The sequence below is a fragment of the Chelonoidis abingdonii genome, chromosome 3 (genome assembly GCF_003597395.2).
Source record: "Chelonoidis abingdonii isolate Lonesome George chromosome 3, CheloAbing_2.0, whole genome shotgun sequence".
NCBI lineage: Eukaryota > Metazoa > Chordata > Testudines > Testudinidae > Chelonoidis > Chelonoidis abingdonii.
In genome coordinates this window covers 211,287,873-211,301,710 of record NC_133771.1, presented here as the reverse complement: position 1 = coordinate 211,301,710, position 13,838 = coordinate 211,287,873, and the positions used below count along the sequence as shown (strand labels likewise).

Here is a 13,838-nt window from a genome sequence, read left to right as displayed (position 1 = left end):
CACCTTACTGCAGTTTAAGCCCATTGCTTCTTGTTCTATCATTAGAGGCTAAGATGAACAAGTTTTCTCCCTCCTCCTTCCTTTTGTTTGTTTTAAACCTGCTGCTTATTAATTTCATTTGATGACCCCTAGTTCTTGTGTTATGAGAAGGAATAAATAACACTTCCTTATTTACTTTCTCCACACCAGTCATGATTTTATAGATCTCTAACTTACCCCCTGTTAGTCATTTCTTTTCCAAGCGGAAAAGTCCAAGTCTTATTAATCTCTCCTCATATGGAAATCATTCCATACCCCTAATCATTTTTGTTTCCCTTTTCTGAACTTTTGCCAGTTCCAATATATCTTTTCGGAGATGGGGCGACCATATCTGCACACAGTATTCAAGGTGTACACATACCATGGATTTATATAGAAGCAATATGATATTTTCTGTCTCATTCTCTATCCCTTTCTTAATGATTCCCAACATTCTGTTTGCTTTTTTGGCTGCCGCTGCACATTGAGTGGATGTTTTCAGAGAACTGTCCACAATGACTCCAAGATCTCTGTCTTGAGTGATAACAGCTAATTTAAACCCCATCACTTTAAATGTATAGTTGGGATTATGTTTTCCAATGTGCATCACTTTGCATTTATCAACATTGAATTTCATCTGCCATTTTGTTGCCCAGTTCCTCAGTTTTGAGAGACCTTTTTGCAGCTCTTCGCAGTCAGCCTCGGACTTCACTATCTTGAACTATTTTGTATCATCTGCAAATTTTGCCACCTCACTGTTTACCCCTTTGTCCAGATCATTTATGAGTATATTGACTAGGACTGGGCCCAGTACATAGATGACTATGTAAGTTGGAAGGCAGTGCACCCGCCCCCCCCAAGAAAGGTGCCAAGAGGATCTATCTGGTGAAATGGAACCCCAGTGTTTGCAGATGTGTGAAGTGGAGCTGGGCGGGGCATTTTCAATTCAATGAAATTTCATTGAAATAGCTGATTCATCAAAGCCACAACATCTGGCAGAGATGTACTGGTTTCAATTACGTTTTTATAGAGGAGAGTTGTGAGGTCAAGAGCTCTCTGGTCGCTTCTGGCCGGAGAGAGCGAGACAGAGCCCCAAATTGAAACCCTGAGCTTTTCAATCTGAGAACAGCCATTTAGGGAACACATTCAAAAGGTTTTGGTTTCCTTCCAACGCAGAACAAAAACCAATTTCAAAACCTCAGAAGTTGTTGCTAAATGGAACTGCTGTCCTCCAGCCAGCTCTAATCAAAGGGCCAGTGGTGAGTCCTTCTGCAGCATTGAAGCCAGTGTGCTAGTTTTCACTAGGAAATTCGGGGCGTGTAAGAAAGTGACCTGGAGGAGTTGTATTAACTGATGTGATGTTACACACAACTTTGCAATCAGGCTGTGCAGGATTGAGACTCAAGTCTGCAAAGCACTCAGTAGTCAAGAAGGTTAGGGGAGCTGGCACAACCTTCACCCTGTTCTCTTGTGCATAGGCATTATGGTTACATGATCACCTACTATTTCTTCTACAGGACCCCATCTAATTCAGGGCAAGATTTCTCACTCTGGATCTACAGCAGGGGTGGGCAAACTTTTTGCCCCGAGGGCCACATCGGGGTTGCACAACTGTATGGAGGGCCGGGTAGGGAAGGCTGTGCCTCCCCAAACAGCCTGGCCCCCACCCCCTATCCACTCTCTCCCACTTCCCGTCCCCTGACTGCCCCCCGCAGAACCCCCAACCCATCCAACCCCATCCTTCTACTTGTTCCCTGACCGTCCCCTCCTGGGACCCCCGCCCCATCCAACCCCCCTGCTCCCTGTCCTGACTGCCTCAACCCTATCCACACTCCTGCCTCTTGACAGCCCCCCCCAGACTCTCACCCCCTATCCAACTGCCCTCTGCTCCTCATCCCCTGATTGCCCCCTCCTGGGACCCCTCGCCCATAACTGCCCCATGGGATCCCACTCCCTTATCCAACCCCCTCCGCTCCCTGTCCCCTAACTGCCCTCCCAACCCCTATCCATATCCCCCTCCCGACAGGCCCCCTGGAACTCCCACTCCCAACCTTCCCTGTTCCCCATCCCCTGACCGCCCCCCGCCAGAATCTCTGCCCCATCCAACCACTCCCTGCTCCCTGAGTGCCCCCCAAGGCCCCTCATTTCCTTACCCAACCCCCCCAGTCCTCTTACCAGCAGCAGGAGGAGCAGCTGCACCACACGGCCAGAGCCAACTGTGCTCCCCATGCTCCAGGGGAGGGGGGACAGTGGGGGAGGAGCTGGGGACTAGGCTCCCTGGCCAGGAGCTCAGGGGCTGGGCAGGATGGTCCCACAGGCTTAGTTTGCCCACGCCTGATCTATACTGTCTTCGGTCTAGTCCACACTAGAAAGTGGAGTTGCAGCTTATACCGGCAAAGTAATGTTTTTGCCAGAATACATATACTAATGCTTCCCTGCCCTGATCAAAATAAATTATACCAGCAAAAGGACTTCTTCTTTCCTTGTATAAATGCATCTTACACTAGGGCTTTTGCCAGCATATGCTATGTCAGTCAGACTGGCGCGGCGGGGGGCGGGGGCGAAAGGGCAATCACCCCCCCTAACAGAACAGAACTTATGCCAGAACGGGAATCACCCCCCCTAACCAACAGAACTATGCCAGAAAACTTGTAAACACAGACTAGGCCTCACACTGCAAACAGCCTCATGGAAATCATTGAAGCAACTTGTGAAGTAATATACTACTCAATGTGAGTCAATATTTCTGTGCATGTATTGGATGGTGAATGATGTAGTTGCTCAATGTTGTTATGTTGGCGGCTCCCAGCATGCCTCTCTGTGGTTGCCCATAGGTCAGAGACCTCTTCGAGGCTAATGGCTAAATGGAAGACGCAATTAAGCTCCTTTAGAAAGTAAGATAGCTTAAAAAAAAAGAGAAACCACTGCCCAAAGCACTGGCCACATAGAAGGCCTGGGGAAGCACTAATTGCGGAGGAATAAGAGGAATTTCCCTGAGAAGTGACTGCAAATGCAGGGGATAGTGCATTGATTGGATTGCAGCTGTAAGCGTCCATATGTGTCAGAAGCAGACAGGCAAGAGAAAGTACCTGAAAAGCCAGAGAAGCTCTGGTAGCATGTCTCTAAGAGGAAGCCAAGAGAGGGGCCTTTTCTTTGGGCAGAGTGCTGGCTGAGAAGGCAGGTTTGGAATTATGAGCAAGGAAAGTGCTTTCTGTTGTTTGTTCCTTCCTGCTCTGTCCTGGGAAACATTCTTTGTAATTACATGGGATTGCACCAAAGGAATACCAGACATAAATATCTGCCCCGTATCAGCAACTACCCACAAAGTGCTAAATGGCTACCTGCTTGGGCCAAAAGGAGCAAAGGTATTTCTTTTACCCTCCCTGTTCACTGCATGCCACACAACCTACCCCTTGCCCCTTCAAAAATACCAGCTACATTGTAAATTAAGCAATCTCGATTTGGGGGGCTGATGTCCAGTTCATGTTTTGTCAAGCAGGAGGAGATGAAGTGAAGTGCTAAGTAGAGCTGGCTGCTGCTGTTTTTAATTGCATAGTCTGATGAGTTTGTTTCATCCTGAGATGGACCTTGGATGGTGGAAAGACAAAGAAACTAAACATTTTAAGTGGCAGGGAGAAGAGGACAATTGAAATCTGCTCCCACGTCTCCAAGGCCTGTTTGCAGCCAGACAGTTCCCCCTTTGTAATGTGTAACCACAGCCAAATGCAAGTCACCGCCATCCCGGACTGGGGGGATGCAAACGGCAAGGGGGTCAATCTCTAAGGGGTCAGCCCCTGGGCAGACCCACACATGCTGGGACCCCCAGGCTCCCCAATCTCGGCACCGGCAGGACGAGGACTGCGGGAGGCGTGTCCCTGCGCCCCCCACCCGGGCCAGGCGCAGGCTGCGGCCAGGTGGGCGGGCCGGGGCGGAGCCTGCCCCCCGGGCCAGGGGGATATATCGCTGCAGGGGCCAGCCCCGCACCCCGCTCTCGCCCCAGCCCGCGCAGGACGATGGCGCCCCCGTGCGCTCTTGCTGGCTGCCCTGGCCCTGGCCGCCGGCGCGGCGCTGGCCAAGGACCGGCCCCCGCGGCTGCTGGGGGGGCTGCTGGACGCCGAGGAGAACGACGAGGGGGTGCAGCGGGCGCTGCGCTTCGCCATGAGCGAGTACAACAAAGCCAGCAACGACAAGTACCGCAGCCGGGTGGCCGAGGTCCTCCAGGCCCGCAAGCAGGTACCAGCCAGCCCCCCGGGGGGGCACCCAGCCAGCCCCCGCCGCCTCCCCCCGGACCTCCGAGCAGAGCCCCGGGCGGACAGCGACGTCCCCGTGGGAATCCCTGAATTTAAACTCTGCCCCCCCCCCCCGCACTGGGCCCCTAACTCCTGCACCCACGTGGGGAAACTGATCTGGGTGCACGAAGCACCTGGCACCCCCGCCTCGGACGCTGCTCCCCTGGGCACCCCTAAGGGGCTGTGGGTGGGTAGGGGGAGTGAGGAGCCATGTCAGGGCTCCCTGCATCCAGGGCACTGTCCCCACCTGGGCTGTGTACTGTTGGGGGGCGGGGGGGGACAAGTAATATTTGTACTCATCAGCTGTCCTCCCCCTACCCCTATCAGGAGTGAGCAGGGAAAAACCTGGGTACCCCCATGCTCCCCTGGCAGGCAGAAGCAGTTTCTGACTGTACACTGGCAGTGTGTGACTCTGCACCGCTGCATGGCACTTCCTTGGCCACGGTGCCCCTAAGGCTGGCCCTAGGCAGGGTGTGTGTAGGGGGGCGGGGGAATCTGCCTGTTAACCTGGCCCTGAAATGTGCCTCTGTAGCAGACATGGGAAAGAACTGTAGGTCTGAGGGACCTGTAGGGGGTTGGTTCTCCAACTCCATTTATTTTACCCCTGTGTAAGGCTAAGGTTCCTGCAGAACTGGAGTGACTCCCAGTTTTTACCCCAGCTTTAGGCAGGCCCCTGTAGTTATGTTTTCCCAAAGGTCAGGGAGGGAGATAACAGCAAGTTTTGCAAATGTAGAATGGAGAAATCAAGAGATGCAAAAACGAAGCTGAGCCAGTAAGTGGTGGGTTACTTTCCACTCCTGAGTTTCCTCTCTAGGCTGGTGCCAAGCAAATGCAGCTGGTGAAGGTGAGGCCAGTAGGCTGGGCCTTGTAACCAAACTGCTGCATGTGAACATTTCTTCTCAGGATTCTCTGCTTTATTCAGTCTTCATTTCCTTGTTGCTCGCAGGCTTTTCCCCTCATTCATGCTTTCTTAGGAGGCCCATCTCTTACTAATCAAGCATTTTGTACTGGGGCCTTAAAATCCCCTCCCCCCAAGTTGTTTGACAGAACTACTTGTATAGGCACTGAACTACAGGAGAACTAAGGGCCTGTCTACACTACCAAATTAGGTCAACTTAAGTCAGGTCAACCTACAGCTACTGCAGTTATTAAATCGGTTGTTGGTGGCCATAGCCACCCCCTTCTGCTGGTGGTGCTCATCAGGAGCGCTTGCACCCACTGAAGTGGGGCACTGCCAGCTGTGCAGGGCTCACAGCTGGAGTACCCCCTGACAGCCCCAGCTGTCAGTCAGTCAGGCACAGAGCTCAATTTCACAGCAGGGCCCCTACCAGCAATGAAATTGACATTCTTGTCAGTTTCATAGCTGCTATTATTTCACAGTTTATCTCTGGCTGTCAGCCCAGTGCAGGGCTCACCGCCAGAGCTCCCTGTCTCCTCATGGCCCTAGGGCGGACAGCCTCCACTGACCAAAGGTGAAATAATAGCAACAGTGAAATGTACAATATAAGTTTCACTGCTGGTAGGCTCCATGCTGTGAAATTGAGGCCAGGTGCCTAGGCTCACAGGTCTAGCTGTCAGTCCCTCTGTTGCTGTCTTGGTGGAGGTGGGGGGAAGGTGCATGATAGGAGAGCCTGAGCCTGGCTGCCTTTCAGTGAGTGACAGAGGGGGAAGGAGAGCCTGAGCCCCCCACGCAATCCCACACTGGGAGGTGGCAGAAGGGGGACTGTCAGTCCCCGTGTGGGGGCGGACAGCCAACAGGCAATGTAAGTCATACAGTGTCTACACAGATGCTGTTGTCCTAACTACATCGACCTAAGCACTATGCCCCTCACAGAGTGGAGTTATTAGTCGATGTAGCGGGTGACTTCCATCTGTGGGAGCACCATGGCAGCATAGACACTTGCATAGTTAGGTCAATGTAAGTCAGCCTGACTCCGTAATGTAGACCAGGCCAGTTGCAGGAAAACAAACCACCAAGCCAGCTTTTTGAAATAGGACCAGAGAAACAGGCCTTCTTTGAAAGGCAAACAGTAACCAGAAAGGAGTGTTTCTCTATTTCATTTTAGCATTAGAATCTTTGTGGTTGATGTACCATGTAGTGCCTACATATGTTTAAAAAAAAAAAAGTTACTGCAGACACTTGTGTCCCCCTGGTGAGAAGATGAGAGAATGAATCATGTTAGCTCCAGCACTTAATGCACTACTAGAGAGTGCTCAGATCCCATTGTGAGGAGGTCACTAGAAAGAGTCTAAACACTTATCTGAAATGTCCCTGCACAAGGGGTGGGGAGGGGGAAATGAGTTGGTTCCTTTTGAAAATTTAGTGGGGGAGAGGGAGGGGCAATTTGTCTGTTATCTTAGAAATATTAGGAATGTAAACTCTGCTTTTCCCAGGCCCTCTTGTATGTTACTGGAGAGGTTTTCTTAATTCAAAGGGGTTGAGGTTGTTGTAACAAAAAGATTCTTAGAGGTTAACAAAACTGAAGACTTTTAAACAGCTTGAATAAAAATCAATCATTTGTCTTCGCAGTGTTTTGGGTTTTGTTTCTATGGCATCTGTAATGTCATAACCACCCGCCTCAACTGCCCAGTCATCCAGAGTTTCCCAGAGAAAAAACAAGGACCTTACTTTCTAATGAAAGACAAGCAAGGAGAAGGGGAAATAACTGGGGAACGGAACCAAAATCTTTTAGGCCTTTATCTACATCATGAAGAAACAAACCCTTCCCTTCCTCTTCTGCAGGACATCTCTGGAGGCTGAAGTGACTCTTAGTGGCCTTGACACAATTTGATCAGTGTTTTAAAAAAATAAATGACTAGTTAAATAACAATACCTAGCGCTTACGCAGTGCTTTTCATTGGTAGAGCAAGGCTCTGTACAAAGGTCAGTAGCATTAGTCCCATTTTACAGATGGGGAAACTGAGGTACAGGGCAATGAAGTGACTTCTGCAAGCTGCCCAGCGACAGAGTAAGGAATAGAACCAGATCTCCTGACTCCAAGTCTAGTGCTCTAGCCACTAGTTCATAATGCTACCCCCAGTGATGGGAGGGAGACTTTGAAACTGAAATTGGAGGACTTTAGCAGTCACTGTTTTCTAATGCATATTGCATGGGGGTGTGTGTGTGGGCGTGTTCCGTTGTACTAGACAGTGTACAAACACAGACTGTGCCAACAGCCCAAAGCAGCAAGGTCTGAGAAAGGAGAGTGCAAAGGACAGGAGGCATAGAAAGTGACCAGGGTTATGATAGACACGTTCATTCCACAATGGTTTTTAACCTATGGATTCCCCTCAGCTGCCCTCCTGCCTTGAGTGGTTAGTTCATTTTTCTATTAACAATTAAAATAAGCTGCCCTCAACTGCCCCTCAATCAGAATTGTTTTTTAAACTATCCTCACTTGTTGTTTCCAGTGCTTCACGTGGGCAGTTATCCTGTAGGATGTCAGCCAGAGAATGAGACCCCGATTTAGCAAAACACCTGAGCATCTGCTTTTGTCTCATTGAAGTCTCCTCTGGAATGTTGTCAACGCTTGTGACCTTTAGCACGTGTCACATGATATTTGGTGTTTTTATTAAAGCCGCAACTCTTGGAGTCATGCAACTACTAGGGCTGTTAAGTGATTTAAAAAAATCACAATTAATCATGAGATAAAATTGTGACTAATTGCAGTTTTAACTGTACTGTTCAATAATAGAATACAATTTATTTAAATAGTTTGGGGCCTTCTCTATTTTCAAATATAGGCTCAGGGCTCTAGCCCCTCTGCTGCCAATGCCTCCCTCCTCATCCAGGGGTATTCAATTAAAGCATTAGTTTTCTTTTCAGTTAATCAGAGGCATTAACTGTAATCAACAGCACTAATAATTACATGAGAAGTTCAGCCTTCAATTTTTGGAAGGAACGGAGGGGGAGGCAACTTTCTAGCCCTCACAGTTGCAGAGAAAAGTTTGGACATATGTCCCCTGAAGGCTTAAAACCTCAAAGTCAAATATTTTTTTAAATGTTTGTCTGGGTCTTTGTAACATGACTCTTTTAGACAATCATGATTTTGGGGCTAGACTTGTGATTTTTTTTTTTCCCTTCCACTGCTTGGTATTGGCAATACTCCCATTGATAAACTAAAGAAGTACAAGTAATCTCCTTCAGTTCCTTTTAACGAAACATATCTATTAATAGCTTTTTAAGCCAGTAAGCAAAGCTATCACATGCCATGAGTTAGCACCTTGGGTTTTGTTTTCTGGTCTGCAAAGGGTGCTGGCTCCTTATTTTTAATTGCCACATGCAGTCCTTTTGGATGCATGTTTGGTTTCAGTCCCTTGGACTCTTTCTGCTTTTCCAGTGTCACTCACTTATTTCTTGCGCCTCCATTTGTTTGACACTTTTTTCTTCAGTGCTTATTGCAGTACAACCTCCGAGAGGCCTCCCGTGCGATCAAATTGTGCTTGGTGCTGTGTACACAACTAGAAAAAGAGTGCCTGCCACAAAGAACTCAATCCTAGACTAGCAACATCACCACGAAAACAAGGCTTCCTTTGAGTCCAGTCTCACTCTGACCCTCTCGGCAGGTCAGTGGCCTGTAGTGCTTTCTAGACAATCTCTCAGTGCTGTAAACAAGCTTTTCTTCTCGTTTTACAGATTGTGTCCGGAGTCAAGTATTATCTGAATGTTAAGGTTGGCCGGACAACTTGCACCAAGTCATCAACGGAAATTCAGGACTGTGAATTTCATTCAACACCAGAGCTGGCTAAGGTATGGCATAGAAAGAGCTTAAACTCAGAGGGCTAGTGCATCTACAGAACTTGTATTAAGGTATGACCTAGACACCCCAGATCTTATCTGGGGCCCCATTGTGCTAGATGTGGTACAGACACATAGGGAGACAGTCTCTACAGCACTTGCAGTCTTAAATGGACAAGACAGACAAAGGATGGGAGAAAAGTGCTATTATCCCCATTTCACAGATGGGGAACTGATGCACAGAGTAAGTGACCTTATCCAAGGTCACATAGGTCTGGCAGAGCTGGGAACATAACCCACAGCTCTTCTCTCACTCTAGATCCTACTCCTCTGTCACATTGTTCACTAGCACTTTGAGAAATTTAAGTTTTGGTCCCAAATTTATTAAAGGTTCATTTTGTCACTGAGGTCTACAAATAGGTTAATGGTGGCAGAGGTTAGTTGCTACAGGAGTTGAGATCTGACATTGTGGCAGATTTGCAAAGAATCCCAGGCTTCTGCACACAAATGACGTAATTCAGTGGGGAATGTCACCTGATTTCAGATCAACTCCTTAATGACTAAACTGAGCCACAAAATAGTGCCTAATCAGAATCCACTTTTCAATACTACTACAGCCTTATCACTGTTAATCTAGGCCAATAGTTCTGAAGTCCTTATCAGATGTGTGCCTGCATGCACATTTATTGCAACTCTGCATGAAATTGTACATGCAGAGTTACTGCTGGCTGCACAGTTAGCTGGTAACTTGTGTGTGCAGTTACTAGAGTTGTGCATGCTGCAGTGATGCATGCACTGATGAATTAGCTGCCCTGACATATCCTTTTTTTGAACGTACATGGGTGCTAGCTCTCTTCTGAAAAGTTCCATCAAAGCTTCAGACTCCTGTTGTTGCCACTCTTGGCTGAAGATATGCTGTTAGGGTATGTCCACACTGCAGTTAGACACCTGTGGCTGGCCTGTGCCAGCTGACTTGGGCTCACACAGCTTGGGCTACGGGACTGTTTAACTCCAGTGTAGACATCCCACCTCATAGGGGCCCGGGGCCCAGAGCCCAGGCTCAAGCCAAACCCGAATGTCTGTGCTGCAATTAAACAGCCCCTGAGCTTGAGCCAGCTGGCATGGGCCAGCTGTGGGTGGCTAGTTTGTGGTATAGACCCCTCTAGAGGAGCTAACCTGATCTTCAGAAGTGTTGAGCACTCAGCCTTTCCTGCTGACTTTGATGGCAGTGGTTGGGTGCTTGACACTTTTGGAAAACTGGTTTTCCAACTCTGGTCTCCTGTTGGTGAATCTCTCCCAGAATATTCACAATTGCAGATTATTTAAAGAGCCACCTTCTTGGTTCTGCAATATGCTGCTGAACTCCACAGATAGTAAATGTTTGCATCCCTGGCATGACTAGTTCAATTATATCTGCATTGTTATATTTGTAAACTAACCTTTTTCCCTCTCCCCTTTCTTCTCAGCACATCACTTGCAACTTCGTAGTGTACACTGTTCCTTGGCTAAACAAAATTAGCCTACTGGAAAATAAATGCCAATAAGCACCTGTTCGTTCCCGCACATGTCGGCAACCAGTTGTTGTAGGTTTGCTGTTTTTAAAGAAAAAGCAATAATCTGAATTACCCTCTTGAGATGGATTTCTGTCCATTGCTGTTAACTCAAATGCTTATGTATACTTGTGCTATGCAAGTAAAGCTCTGTAACCTTCCTTTGAAGCAAAACAGAATGTTTTTGTTTCTTACCTATCATTACTTTATTCCTCCAGTCTGTCCTTTCAAATAAAACATTAACCAAACTTGTCAGTGTCAGAGGTTTTGAGAAATGTTTGTCCCTGTTAGAGACTGATGGAAATAAAACTAATAAGTGCCAGAACACAGTCATTTTGTCAGGAGTGTGCGTTATAAGCCTACAAACGGCTGTGTTGCCTATTAAAGGGAGGAGCTAGCATCTGCTCTGCAAGTTCCCTACACAGGCAGAGCTGTGTGGGGCTCAGTCCTGACCAACAGCACTCATGCTGTTCGGCCTGGGTTTTGCTGCACCAGTTGTGTGGTGTGGTTGTGTTGGAAGTCATGTGAGATCCTACTCATAGCACCCATATAATCCAGGCTTGGATTATGGTGGTACAATGAACAGATCCCTGTAAGTTAAAGATAAGATTCTGGGCAGCAAGACAGTAGCCTGAAAAGTAACTCTAGTTGTGAAGGGATCACATTTTCAAGGATTAACCAAGGCAGCAGTATCTCTCTGCCTGAGTCTGCTGAGAGCCTGGAACAATAGCTCTTAAGAGGTGTGTACTACCTCATCAATCCAGAAGGGGCTAAAACCAAGGAGTCCTACTGAAGGTTGAGCCCAGTTTCAATTGCCCAGGGATGCTCAGAGAACATGTACAATGCATTGGGAGGGGTGAATCATGGGGTGGAGCTTTTTCTTATTGGTGGATATTTTTAAAAGATGTGCCCAGTCATTTTGCACCCCCGCCTGCACCTGAATATACCATAATCTTCAGTGCATGATAAACACCTAGACACATGGATCAGGTATCCAAGGACAGTACTCTGAGGTCCCTGTGTTTGTAATGGTTAAACATGCCATCCCCCCTGCTCCCCCAGAGACTTCATTTCAGTCAGTGTTTGTTAGAAATACAGCATAGGGGAAGAGTAATTGCTGTCAGGGCCTGAGAAGGCTTTTTCTCAGCAGACAAACCACAAATAATGGCTTTGATCCTGCAGACATGCACCTAGGTGCAGAAGTGTTTGCAGCATAGCAGCTGTAGACCCAATGCTAGATGAGGATGGTAACGTTAATAACGCAGAAGTGTTCAATATAGAAGTATTTATCTGTAAGGAAGGATGTACTTGTCTCACAGGAGGATGATGACATACTTTCCAGTCCATTAGTAAACAGGGAGGATGTTAAACCACATCTACTGGGGATGAACATTTTCAGATCAGCAGCCCTGCATAACTTGTACCCAAGAGTCCAAAAAGAGTTGACTCAGAAAAATCTCAAGCCCCTTCATGTTAATTTTTTTGAATCTTGGAATACCTAGGAAATTTCAGAAAACTGGAAGAGTGCTACTGTTGGGCCAATATTCAAAAAGGGGCAAGTGGGAGGACTCAGGTAATTACAGGCCAGTTAGCCTGACATCACTCCCAGGCAAAACAGAAAAGCTGACATGGAATTAAATTGATAATAAGGATATAATTAATGCCAGGCACCAGGGTCTTATGGAAATAGGTCTTATCAAATAAACTTGTAATCTCATCAAAAAATGAGATCAAGTTCAGTGGACAAAGGTAGCTGTGGAAGTAAATATAAGTCACTGCTGATTAAGTTTGGCAGAGTGGACAGGGCAAATGTAGATTGCTTGGTAACCTTGCCCCATTTAATACAGCCAATTATGCATCCAGGAATGAGGAATGCAGGCCATGCCAACAAAATGAGGGACTGCATCTTGGAAAGAAGGGGCTGGAAAGGATTTAGGGGTCACAGTGGAAATGCAACTCAACATGCCCTCCCAGTGTGATGCTGTGGCCAAAAGGACTAATGGAGTCCTTGGCGAAACAGGCACGAGTGAGTAGAAACAGGCAATTGTACCACTGTATATGGTATTTGGGAGTCCACACTGGAATACTGGTAGAGTTCTGGTGTCCACATTTTAAAGAGATGAAGAATTGGAGAGAGTGCAGAAAGGAACCACAAAACTGAGTTGAAGGCTGGAGGATATAGAAGCATAGAACTGGAAGGGACCTCGAGAGGTCATCTAGTCCAGTCCCCTGCCATACGGTGAGAGACTTCAAGAGCCGCAGCTGTTTAGCTTTTCAAAAAGAAGAGTGAAGGGTGACTTGATTACAGTGTCTAGGTAGCAGATACTAAGGACTAAAGGCTCTGATTTAGCCGAGAGAGGCAGAATGAGAACCAATGTCTTAAAACTGAGACCAGACAAGTTCAAACTGGAAACAAGGCAGACATTTTTAACAGAGAGGGTGATTAAGCATTAGAACAAACTACCAAGGGAAATGGTGGATTATTCTCTATCTCCTGATGTCTTCACATCAAGACTGAATGCCTTTCTGAAGATATTCTTTAGTCAAACCCCAGTTATTGGGCTCAATACAGGGGTTAACTGCGTGAAATTTAATGGTCTGTGTTATACAGGAGGTCAGATTAGATGATCCAGTGGTCCCTTCTGGTCTTAAACTATGACTAGGGGCCTATTTGGTTACAATTCACATGTGTAGGCTATAGCTGTGTACCACCTCAGATCACATTATTTAATATACTATCTTCTCCTCCCCTTCCCCAACTGCAACTTTCAAAGCTACTTCAGCATCATGGTATCTCTAGGACCTAGATAGGGCAGACTCTAGGTCAGGGGTAGGCAACCTATGGCACACATACCAAAGGCGGCACGTGAGCTGATTTTCAGTGGCACTCACACTGCCCAGGTCCTGATCACCAGTCCGAGGGGCTCTGCATTTTAATTTAAAATATTTAAGAAGCTTCATTTAAATTAAAAACCTTATTTACAACAATAGTTTAGTTATATATTGTACACTTATAGAAAGAGACCTTCTAAAAACATTAATGTATTACTGGCATGCAAAATCTTAAATTAGAGTGATTAAATGAAGACTTGGCACAGCACTTCTGAAAGGTTCCCGACCCCTGCTCTAGTGCATGGAGTAGGACTTGAGGTATCTAACAAATAGGAAAAGCTGATATACAGCCAGTGTAAGTTGAGATCTTTCTGTTTCTCTTTATTTCCTGCAGATGCATTGTTCTAGTCT

General features: G+C 47.1%; 1 protein-coding gene across 1 annotated transcript; it reads left to right on the top strand.

Moving 5' to 3' along the window:
• The first annotated feature begins 4,088 nt into the window (after positions 1–4,088).
• Positions 4,089–10,850, top strand: LOC116834065 (cystatin-like). Its single transcript, XM_032795910.2, has 3 exons — positions 4,089–4,251; positions 8,944–9,057; positions 10,512–10,850. Exons 1-3 carry the CDS (start codon positions 4,177–4,179, stop codon positions 10,587–10,589), a joined length of 267 nt encoding a protein of 88 aa, XP_032651801.2. The 5' UTR covers positions 4,089–4,176; the 3' UTR covers positions 10,590–10,850.
• Positions 10,851–13,838: the final 2,988 nt, after the last annotated feature.